This window comes from Neophocaena asiaeorientalis, unplaced genomic scaffold (genome assembly GCF_003031525.2).
Source record: "Neophocaena asiaeorientalis asiaeorientalis breed wild unplaced genomic scaffold, Neophocaena_asiaeorientalis_V1.1 scaffold85, whole genome shotgun sequence".
In the NCBI taxonomy this organism is placed as follows: domain Eukaryota; kingdom Metazoa; phylum Chordata; class Mammalia; order Artiodactyla; family Phocoenidae; genus Neophocaena; species Neophocaena asiaeorientalis.
The window spans coordinates 8,859,302-8,871,057 of record NW_020174301.1 but is presented as its reverse complement, the minus strand read 5'-3'; the positions used below and the strand labels follow the sequence as shown (position 1 = coordinate 8,871,057).

The 11,756-nt window shown below is 46.4% G+C and overlaps 1 protein-coding gene across 4 annotated transcripts in view; it reads left to right on the top strand.

The window, feature by feature from the left end:
* The window catches only part of SFXN4 (sideroflexin 4), a 32,078-nt gene continuing 20,322 nt past the window's right edge, over positions 1-11,756 (top strand). For 2 of the 4 annotated variants that reach the window (XM_024756103.1, XM_024756104.1), the window contains exons 1-10: positions 177-1,588; positions 3,458-3,532; positions 4,527-4,553; positions 4,637-4,691; positions 5,253-5,278; positions 6,199-6,252; positions 6,337-6,393; positions 6,521-6,586; positions 7,249-7,327; positions 8,312-8,427. In XM_024756103.1, coding sequence (XP_024611871.1) covers positions 1,406-1,588; positions 3,458-3,532; positions 4,527-4,553; positions 4,637-4,691; positions 5,253-5,278; positions 6,199-6,252; positions 6,337-6,393; positions 6,521-6,586; positions 7,249-7,327; positions 8,312-8,427 — 738 coding nt within the window. In that variant the 5' untranslated portion in view covers positions 177-1,405. The other 2 variants (XM_024756105.1, XM_024756102.1) reach the window with 2 other exon arrangements.

The following is an 11,756-nucleotide window of genomic DNA, read 5'->3' as shown; positions in this document are numbered from 1 at the left end:
CTCTGCCCCGGGCCAGGCGGCCGCGGCCTTTCCCGGCAGCTCGTAGGTCTCAGGAAAAGGAGCAGCTGGAGGAAGAAGCGCGGGAGCTGGGCGGCTCCTAGGGTGCAGCAGCGCCACAGCCCGCATGGAGCCCAACGTGCGCTTCTGGATCACCGAACGCCAAGTACGGCCCGGGCCTGGCGCGTCTGGGGACGGGGAGGGCGTGGGCCGCGCGGCGTGGAGTCGCCGCTGGCCGCGGTGACCTTGGGCAGGCCACGTGGTCGCAGCACCCGCCTTCCCATTTCAGACCCCGGGAGGGGACGAAGGAAACCCAAGCGTGCCGGATGCCGACGGCCATGGCTGTTACCGTGCGTGGCCTCTGCCCCAGGCCTCGCAAGCGAGGGTCGCACAGTATCCCCCTGCAGATCGCACGAACTGAGGAGTCACTCCCCACCACTCAGGGGTCTGCCTTCCACTGCCTAAGCTGTTGCTGGGCATCAGGTTGGAGAGGAACAGGTCCTCCCAGGAGGCCCCAGCTTCCCCGAGTCTGTAGGCTCAGCCACCGGACAGTGAGACTCGGGGCTGCGGGAAGCCGCCATGGCCGGAAAGTAACCTGGGCCCCATCTCAGAGTGGGGCTGGGCGGCGCTGTCCAGTAGAAATAGGATGGGAGATGCAAAGGTAATTCCAAATTTCCTAGCAACCACGTTAAAAAACGTGGCTTTTAAAATTTTAATTTTAATAATATATTGCATTTAGCCCAACAGATATAAATATTAACATTTCAACATGTCGATATAGAAAATTATGAATGAGGTATTTTACCTCCTTTTCTGTAGGAAGTCTTCGAAATCCCGTGTATGTTTTTACACATATAGCACATCTCAATTTGGCCTGGCCACGTGTGGCTAATTGGACAGCACAGTTCTAGAGTGTTCTCTCTCAGCCTTTACCTAAAGTAGAGTCTAGCCTGGTTCTCTTAGGTGGGGATGTTGAGGAAGGACAGGGTACTCAAGGTGTCCTGGCAGAGCCAGGCCTCAAAGCTGAAACCACTGCAAAATGTGGGGACTTTTAGGAGCAAACCATGCCTGCTTTCTCCATATGTGAACTGCCTTTATTGAGCCTTCACTGGGGTGTCTGGTTCTTTATGACTAGAGTTAAGCCTTATAACCACCGCAGGAGGGTGAAGAAACAGATTCTGAGACCTTTCTAGGTAGTGCTTCAAGGTCATATGTGGGGTGTCAACATAAGCCCATTTGACCCCAAAGGCTGGGCTTTTAACCCTCAAGAGCACTTTGATATTGGAGTGGTTAAGAGCACAGGCCATTGGGTCATTTCCTGGTTGGGTTTCCTTGAATCCATTCGTGAGTCCTTGGAAGCCTCAGTTGTCTCACCTGTAAGATGGGGTTGTTGTGAGGATTCCAGGAGATGCTGCAAGAGGAAGGCCCTATTAGGTTCTCAAAAATAATGTCGACTGCTCTTATTACCATGTATCTTGGTTTTTCTGCTGCCATTAACCTCTCTGGTGCTCTTGCCCCTCTTAAGTCTTTTATTCAAAGATTTCTTCAGTGGACAGAATTATTGGATCCTACAAATTTGGTCGTTTCAATTGTAAGTATTTTCTTGTTTTCAGAGATAGTGAATTTCACATTTTATTCTGAAACGTGAAGACTGTGTGTCCCTTTTGAAAGCAGCTGAGATAACAGAATCCATGTATATTATCATGTTTTTATTCCTTGCGAATGAGCTTGTTGGATTGGAAGGGTGGTGCATAAAAGCAGACGTCTATTTAACAGGTAGTAACAAAGGGGATCCAGACAAACCTCCCTGGTAATGGAGGACAGACCGGCAAAGCTAGTTGCAGACCTTGACCTAGGGTTCTGAGGGCAAAAGGTATAGCAAGGAATTGGGGGAGGTTGTTTAGAGAAGGCAGGGAGGGAGGGAGGGAGAGCCAGGGAGGAAATGTCAGGAAGAACGGACGGTAAGCAAAATGGGAGAGGGGGGGCCAGGTGGGCCAGGTCACCCAGTTACTAGGGTTTTGTTTTCTTTTTTTCTGCTGCGCTGCACAGCATGTGAGGTCTTAGTTCCCTGACCAGGGATCGAACCCGTGTCCCCTGCAGTGGAAGCGTGGAGTCTTGGCCACTGGACTGTCACGGAAGTCCTACTGGGGCTTTTATTTTAATTCAGGTGAACCAGGCACTTCTTGAAGGTCCTTGTGTGTCATTCAGACGAGGGGGGTTTGTACCTAGCCAGGTGGTGAGTAACCAGAAGGGACCAGACTGAGAGCAGTTCCGGGGATGGATGGCTCAGCTGTCCAAGTAAAAGATGAGAGTTTGAACCAGCTGTGGCTGAGGGATGAGGAGGAGGAGAGACCCTGTCACCAGCAGTGACCCTCGGGGCCAGATCCACAGGGATGCTCCTGTCCTTGTGCTCAAATGTTCCATATAGTCTTGTTTATAATAGAGAAAAACAAGAAACAAGCTGAATGCTCATCGGTAGGGAAATAGAGAAATACAATGTAGTATATTCACGCAGTGGAACTCTGGTTAGCTGTTAAAAATGATGATCTGGTGATCGACCTATGATATGAAGTGAGAACATACGATATGTGTGATGTTAAATGGAAAAACATGGTATCCCTGATGTTTTGTAAAGAAAGCAAGATGCATCTCGTACAGCATTTATGCAAATTACAACATAAAAAACCAAAACTACATATTTGTTTTATGGATACATGTATTCATGTATGTACAAATATAAACAATGGGCTGGAAGTTTATACCTTGAGTTCATAATAGTGGTTACCTCTGATAGAATGGAGGGGAAATTGAGACTGGGGGTGATGGATCTTTTGGGGGAAAAAATTAGAAACAAATATAACCGAATGTTCACAGTTGTTAATTCTGGGTGAAGGGATTGTATGTAATCATTTTTTAAATTTCCTTGTTTAATTTTTTTTCTCAGATTAAGTAAAAAAGAAGAGAGGAAATAAGACTGAACTGATTAGATGTGGGTATGAGAGAGAGAGAAGGGACTTCCAGGTTTCTGACCTGTGTAGCCAGGAGGATGGTGACAGTCAAGAGGAACCGGTGGATGGGATGGGGCAGGTGGCAGCAGCAGTGGGGTAAGCCGCTGGAGCTGTCTAAGAAGCAGGGTGGGGGACTTCCCTGGTGGTCCAGTGGTTAAGGAGCTTCCAGTGCAGGGGGTACGGGTTCAGTCCCTGGTTGGGGAACTAAGATCCCACGTGCCGCGAGGTGTGGCCAAAAAATAAATAAATAAAAATTAAAAAAAAAAAAGCTGGGTGGTCTGAATCTGAATGACACACAGGGCTATCTAATGGAAACTCAGGGAGTACAGAGGCTTAGCTCCACGTTGCTTTAAAATTAAAATCAGGTGTGAGTGAACATGTGCTTCTTAAATCTGTGGATAACTCGGAACAGTGTTGAGATCATTGCTTGATTTCCTTATCTCCGATTATAGGAAAAAATAGAAAAATCAAGGCAGCTATTGTTAACACACGAAGATGCATCCGGAAGTGACCTGGAGGACAAAAGGGTATGGCTCTTATTCCCAGGTGTGCCTGGCTCAAGGCTGAGTGGGGTTGCCTTTAGGTGATTTTACTTGCATGGTCTGAAATCAGGTGGGATTTTGCCATTGTAAACACTGCCCAGTTGGGTTAGCTTTTTAAATGTAGGTAGGATTCCTTCTCGTAAACCAGATTAATATTAGTTACTAGTGTTAGGAACTGGTATTAAGAAGAAAAGGCATAGGGTTCCTCCTGTGTAACAGATATCTGCAGTCGCTATATCTGTTGTGAGGATTCTCTGTAGCTGATTCCTGGAGCCCCACGGCAAATTCCAGAATTCAGGCAGGCCTCCAGAGTCAGAACCTACTTCCTACTAGAGGCAGCGAGGTTATAGTCCTGCCCAAAGACTCAAACCAAGTGTTTGTTATCTACCTTGCAGTGTACGGGGCTTTCCGGAGGCCACAGACATCAGTCCCTCAAGGCAGCTCACGGGCCCAGCCGCTCCGCGGCATGTGGGATCCTCCCGGACCGGGGCACGAACCCGTGTCCCCTGCATCGGCAGGCGGACATCTCAACCACTGTGCCACCAGGGAAGCCCAAGCTCACACATTTAACTTGGTTTTTCTGAGAACTTGTTGGGGCCTCTGAGCTCGCAGCCTGGCTCTGTTAAAAGTGACTTGGCTAATGGCGTGGTCTGTACACAGTTCACTCTGCTCTGAGCCAGGGGAGGCTCGCTGCGCTCAGGGACTCACCCGAGGGACGAGTTAGGTGTTGGCCTCTCCTAGGTTAGAGACTTGGGGCTTTTTAATGTTTTGGTCATTTTCATGTGGATCTTCTCTTTGCTTCCTGTCAGTTCATTCGTTTGATTCATTTGATTCACTTGTTTTGATTTGTTCAGTCCGTGTGGTTGTTGCCCTCTAGTCTGTGAAAGGTGGAGCAAAGATGGCACCAGAAATGAGACTGTAGAGGAGATCGGCTGCTAAGCCACCTTTGAAAGCTATTGCTTGGTTTTTCTCTTTTTAGGTACAAGAAGCTTGGAAGAGAAGTCTCGTAAGTTTCAGCCCCGTCCTAATTTTTAGCCTAAGATAACAAAACCAAACATCAGACTCACCTCTGTGTTCACCCTTCTGAAGTCCACAGTGCATCCTGACAGTAGCAAGCTGATCCCTGGTCCTTTTCGACCTGCAGGTGAGTTGATTCTCATTTTCAGAGTGGTTTGCAAGCTTTAGAAAACCTTGCCTCCCTCTAGTCAAGTGTTTGGTTCCCCTGGCAAGCAGCCCCCTTCCTTAGGTGCTTTCCCAGGGTCACTGCATTGACATTATCTCAGGTGTGGTTGAAAGGGGCTTGTTATGAAGAATAAGAGACACTCCTTTCACCTTTATCGCCCTCCTCACTTAGGAAATTTCAAGAATTTTAGGCTGTGTGCCAGGAGCAGGGATGAAGAGCAAGTATGTGTCTTAGTCTAAGTCCCAGTGTCACAGATGTATTGAATTCATGCGGAAGGGTGAACAAGGACTTGGAATAAGGGACCACGTACCTTCATTGGGCAGGAGCCTGGTCAGATCTAGCTCTGCTGTACTGATTTAAAGTTCTGCCACGTGCACAGCTATTATTTTTATTAGGAACAAAACAGCATGTGTAAAAAATACCCTTTGACGTCCATGCCTTCGTTCGGCCTGAGAAGAGGTTTTTGGGTGGGTGGTTTTCCACCCACTCTGCTGTCACTGACCCTCTTGTCTTTTTTGCCAGCTCTCCTGCCTTTCACGGCGCCCATGGTGAGTAAGCTGCTGCTCACCGCTCTGAAGCTGGGGGCTTAGGAAGATGTCCCCCCATCTCCTAAGCTCAGTGGCTGGTGTCCTCCAGCTCTGGACCTCTGTCCCGTGACTGCCTGATAGATGGTTAGGACCCTGCACCTCCGACCCTTGTCCACTCCCCACCCCACTCCCACATATCCCCCCGGGCACCAGGGCCTCTTGAGGGTCCACAGTGTCATAAGGTAATCCTTTCTTTGAACACCTAGCGTGTGCAAAGCGCTATGGAGCAGATTGATGAGTTAAGATGTGCTCCCTGGCACAAGCCCGTGTCACTGGCTGTCACCTTCTCCCCGCAAGCCCTCCCCTTCATTCAGGCCCTCCCCTGGAAACCGGAATCGCCCCCAGCGAGGCCGTCCACCTTGGCTCTCATGAGGTGCTCTCACCAAGTGACAGCACCCCTCTGCCCCTGCAGGTGCTGCTTCTTAGCTGCCCTGCTCAATTGCCTGGAGATGGGGACCACTGTGAGGCACCCAGGGGCTCCCAGTGCCCGTGGGTGCCCATCCAACATCACCTGTCCACTGCCCACTAGCCCCCTGCATCGCACCTTCCTCTACTTTCCCTGCTCCTGGGGTCTCAGGTCTGCATCTCCCTGGGCAAGTTCTTTGCTCCACAAGCCCTCCCTCCCCCCAGACACTCACAACTCTGCTTTATTTTCTTTTTTATTTATTTATTTAATTGGAGTATAGTTGATTTACAGTGTTTCAGGTTTACAGCAAAGTGATTCAGTTATACATGTATACCTATTCTTTTTCAGATTCTTTTCCATTGTAGGTTATTACAGGATATAGAATCTAGTTCCCTGTGCTACACAGTAGGTCCTTGTTTATCTGTTTATTTTATAATGTATATAGTAGTCTGTATCTGCTTTATTTTCTTTACAGGTATTTCTGTCAATGCTGCCAGTAAAAAGTCTAAAGTCCATGATTTTACCTCAGGTAGCAACTCTTTCTATTTCATAATTATTGAATGTTTTGTGCTTGAAACCAGAATGTGACATGTCAGCCTCTGTCTTCCTGCAGGTTTCCTTCTACACGTACAGTACAGTCTTCAACATTGTCAATGGAAATGCAAGTTATGTGAGTATTATGAGGCCCAGAGGGTATGCAAGTTCATATTGTTCCTTTTGGCGATTTTGTGTGTTTAATTATCTTTCCTGGGTAAAACTCTGGTACTTGCTAAATATGAACTTTTGTTTTTCCCTAGGATCGTCGCCCCCATGAGAGTATCTTAGTAGGAGCAGGAGTGATTGCTTCGTCCACCTTTTTTGGAGTGTGTATTTTAGAAATCTGTCGAATCTCTTTTATTGCTCAGAATCAGAATTTTACGTCCTAACTTAATTTAGAAAGTGTGATTAAGACACAAGGAAGAAAATAAAAGTCGTCTGTAATCCTATCGCCCCAAAATTGTGTGATTATGTTCCAGGTTTCTAGGCATGGGCTCAGTACTGTTATCTTTAAAAACAAATTATTTCAGGGGACTTCCCTGGTGGGGCAGTGGTTAAGACTCTGCGCTTCCACTACAGGAGCTGTGGGTTCGATTCCTGGTCAGGAAACTAAGATCCTACACGCAGCGCAGCACGGCCAAAAAAAAAAAAAATTTATTCATGTTTATAAACATGTTACACAAATTGTGTATTGCTTTAGATGTCAGGATACTAATAGGAGAAAATGTCGATTTCAGAGTCCAGTAAGCCTGGGTTCACATCTTGGCTCAAATTCTTAATGGCTTAGTGACTCTGGACAAGTTCTGTTACCTCTCTTAAGTCTCCAAGAGTTCCTCTGATGATCAGGGAGAACATGTCAGTGTTGCAGGAATTAAAACAAGAAATAATGGAGAGCACTTGGCAGGGGTCTGACCTGTAACAGGAAGTAAGTTGACACTAGCTCTCTGCTGGTCCCGTGCAGTAATGATTTTTCTCTCCTATTTTCTAGTTATTCCCTCGTTTGCTCCAAGTAAGATTTTCACTGAATAGCATTTTTAGCAGAAGCGTCATTCCTGTCATCATTCTCGGTAAGCAGGGAGGCTCCCTCCATCTTCGGGGATACCCAAGTCCCTGGGCCACATTGTAGCTGATGAGGGCCACTGTTTGCATCTTGCCAGTGCCCCCAGGCCCAAATTAGGTCTTTGGTTTGAGAGGTGACACTCTCTCTGTAGATACCCCTTCAGTTGTCCAAGGGTGAACACAAACCTGGAAACACAAATTACATTTGAAAGACTCTGTACAAGCCCTGTCCATGTATTATTTCATTTAATCTTGACAACAACTTAGGGGTAGGTAATGTTATTATTCCCATTTACAGATGAGGAGACTGAGTCAGGGGGAGGTTAGGGAACTTTTCTGGGGTTTCACAGGGAGAAAGTGCTGGTCTAGGGGATTCCAACCCAGTGGTCTGACTCCAAGGGAGTGACGGAGATATTAACCAATTGTTTTAAGTTTGCCAGCCAGCAAGTTCACTAGTTCACGCTCCACATTTGGGTTTGGGAATCATAGCAGCTTGAAGAGTTAGCAGAATTATATCAGTGGTAAACTTTGGGAAATTATGTTACAGAAACTTGGTCAAACCAGCTTCACTAGGGACTTCCGCAGTGGTCCAGTGGTTAAGACTGCGCTTCCACTGCAGGGGGCACAGGTTCGATCCCTGGTCAGGGAACTAAGATCCCACTTTCCACGTGGCATGGCCAAAGAAACATTAAAAAAAAAAAACAACCAGCTTCAGCAAAGCAGGTAGGCGTATTTCAAGGATCCCAGGGTTTCTCCTGGTATCCTGTCAGGGGTGTCAGAACCCGGTGCTAGTTTGTGGTCAGGATCCAAGACTGAGAGCCCAGCAATTCTGACCCTACCCCACAGCCCAGAGGAGAGCTTGGTTGGCCCAGTACCACCCGAGGATCAGGAAGTGCAACCATCAAAGAAACAGGCATGACACCTGAAAAGTTGTTGCTTTATTGGACCGACACTTATCTCTCTGTTGTGTGTTTTCTTCTTTACATCCACAGCCCAACTCAGTGGAATGAATGTGGTTGCATCGAGAAGTTTGGAGCCCCTGCGAGGAATTGAGGTCATGGACAAGGAAGGCAGTGTCATAGGCTATTCCAGAAAAGCTGGGACAAAGGTAGGGGGGACACACCAGATGGAGCTGTAAGCTGCTTGCCTTTTGGGCAACGAATTGAATTGCCTGTTTGAGAGCTGGTAACAAATTCAACCTTTTCTTATCTGTCTTTTCTTAGGATGCTGAGAGAGAGAATTTACATTTTGTACTCTGATGTTTATTTTTTTAATATAAAAAAATTTTAATCTGTTCTCTGCAGTAAGATCTTTTTCTTTTTATAAATTTATTTTATTTATTTTTGGCTGTGTTGGGTCTTCGTTGCTGTGCGCGGACTTTCTCTAGTTGTGGTGAGCGGGGGCTACTCTTCTCTGTGGTGCGCAGGCTTCTCATTGCGGTGGCTTTTCTTGTGGAGCACGGGCTCTAGGTGTGTGGACTTCAGTAGCTGTGGCACGAGGGCTCATTAGTTGTGGCTCGCGGGCTCTAGAGCGCAGGCTTAGTAGTTGTGGCGTACAGGCTTAGTTGCTCCGCGGCATGTGGGATCTTTCTGGACCAGGGCTCGAACCCGTGTCCCCTCCATTGGCAAGCGGATTCTTAACCACTGTGCCACTAGGGAAGCCCCACCCTGATGTTTAAAAGGTGATGCATTAGTCTGGGTTCTCCAGAGAAACAGAACCAATAGGATATCTGCCTATCTGTCTATCACCTATCTATATATATAGTAAGACATTTATTTTAAATAATTGGCTTGTGCAGTTTTTGCGCTGGGGAATGTGTAGGGCAGGCCTGAACGCTGGAAAGTCAGGAGCTGATGCTGCGGTCTTGAGGCAGAATTTCTTCTTTGGGAAACCTCAGATTTTGCTCTGAAGGCTTTCCAGCTGATTGCATGAGGTCCATCCACCCTATGGAGGGTAATCAATCTCCTTTACTTAAAGTCAACTGATTGTAGATATTAATCACATCTACAAAACACCCCCACGGCAACATCTTGGTTGTGTTTGATTAAATACCTGGGAACTACATCCCAGCCAAACTGACCTCTAAGATGGGTCACAGATGGACGTCCACCAAACGTTTGGCCCCTGTCTGAAGGTGAGATCTTGTCCTCCAAGCTCAGTATCTGCCCTCCCAGCCTGCTCTGTACTCGGGGAAGTCAGTGGACATGTCTCTGGGTTTAAGAGAAGCCCTCCATGTCCACCTCCCAGTGGATTTTCTTAGAGTCTTCATCTTTAAGGACCAGTCTGCTCTCAAGAATGGCCTGAGGAAATCCAATGCTCTGACCTAAAACTCCTCTAAAAGGCCTCCATTTCTAAGACTTCTTATTGTTAAATAGTTTACTCTTTTGCTCAATCCAACACAGTAGCTTCTGTCTGCATTCAGCTCAAAGAACCTGCAGTAGTCTATGGTTTCATTTGGGGTATAGACTTTAAAAAAAAAAACGACCTTTCAGGAAGTGAGATCTTTTTTGATCTCAGTGAAGTGACTTTAGCTAAAGAACTGTAACGTGAGGCAGTTGCTCACAAAGCAAAGAGAGTAGCTGGGCCTCTCACAGTGTCTGCATTCAGGGGGGCTCCCTGAGCCAGCTGGACCTCCTTCCGCCCAGAATGCTGGTGGGAGAGGAGGTCAGATAAGATGGCCTCTCAGTTGATCAGTAAATACATCATTATTTGGCTCATGAAACATGTTACTCTAAATCCTGTCACCGATTTACAGAGCTGAATTGTAAACTGGATACGTGCTGCAGTATTCCCACCAGCCCGTCTTAATAGTAGGTCTGGAAATAGTGGCCGCCTTTCTAAATGAATTACAACAGGGACATCATAATTGCAAATAACAGGAGAGAAGTTGCTGTCAGAAATAAAATACCTTGTTTTGGAAATGAAGGTTCTATGTTTAAGAATCCACCCTAAAGGGTCCACCAGAGGGCAGACAGCAGAAGCAAGAAGAACTACAGTTCTGCAGCCTGTGGAAGGAAAACCACATTCACAGAAATATAGACAAAATGAAAAGGCAGAGGACTTGGTACCAGATGAAGGAGCAAGATAAAACCCCAGAAAAACAACTAAATGAAGTGGAGATAGGCAACCTTCCAGAAAACGAATTCAGAATAATGATAGTGAAGATGATCCAGGACCTCGGAAAAAGAATGGAGGCAAAGATGGAGAAGATGCAAGAGGTATTTAACAAAGACCTAGAAGAATTAAAGAACAAACACCTAGAAGAATTAGAGAACAAACAAGCAGAGATGAACAATACAATAACTGAAATGAAAACTACACTAGAAGGAATCAATAGCAGAATAACTGAGGCAGAAGAAGGGATAAGTGACCTGGAAGACAGAATGGTGGAATTCACTGCTGCGGAACAGAATAAAGAAAAAAGAATGAAAAGAAATGAAGACAGCCTAAGAGACCTCTGGGACAACATTAAACGCAACAACATTCGCATGATAGGGGTCCCAGAAGGAGAAGAGAGAGAGAAAGGACCTGAGAAAGAGATTTGAAGAGATTATAGTTGAAAACTTCCCTAATATGGGAAAGGAAATAGCCACTCACATCCAGGAAGCGCAGAGAGTCCCAGGCAGGAGAAACCCAAGGAGAAACACACCGAGACACATAGTAATCAAATTGACAAAAATTAAAGAAAAATTATTGAAAGCAACAAGGGAAAAACGACAAATAACATACAGAGGAACTCCCATAAGGTTAACAGCTGATTTCTCAGCAGAAACTCTACAAGCCAGAAGGGAGTGGCATGATATACTTAAAGTGATGAAAGGGAAGAACCTACAACCAAGATTACTCTACCCGGCAAGGATCTCATTCAGATTCAATGGAGAAATCAAAAGCTTTACAGACAAGCAAAAGCTAAGACAATTCAGCACCACCAAACCAGCTCTACAACAAATGCTAAAGGAAATTCTCTAAGTAGGAAACACAAGAGAAGAAAAGGACCTACAAAAATAAACCCATAACAATTAAGAAAATGGTAATAGGAACATACATATCAATAATTACCTTCAGGGCTTCCCTGGTGGCGCAGTGGTTGAGAGTCCACCTGCCGATACAGGGGACACAGGTTCATGCCCCAGTCCGGGAAGATCCCACATGCCGCGGAGCAGCTGGGCCCGTGAGCCATGGCCACTGAGCCTGCGTGCCCGGGCCTGTGCTCCGCAACGGGAGAGGCCACAGCAGTGAGAGGCCCGCGTACCACAAAAAAATAAATAAATAAATAAAAAATTACCTTCACTGTGAATGGATTAAGTGCTCCAACCAAAAGACACAGCCTTGCTGAACGAATACAGAAAAAAAAAGACCCGTATATATGCTGTCTATGAGAGACCCACTTCAGACATAGGGACACATACAGACTGAAAGTGAGGGGATGGAAAAAGA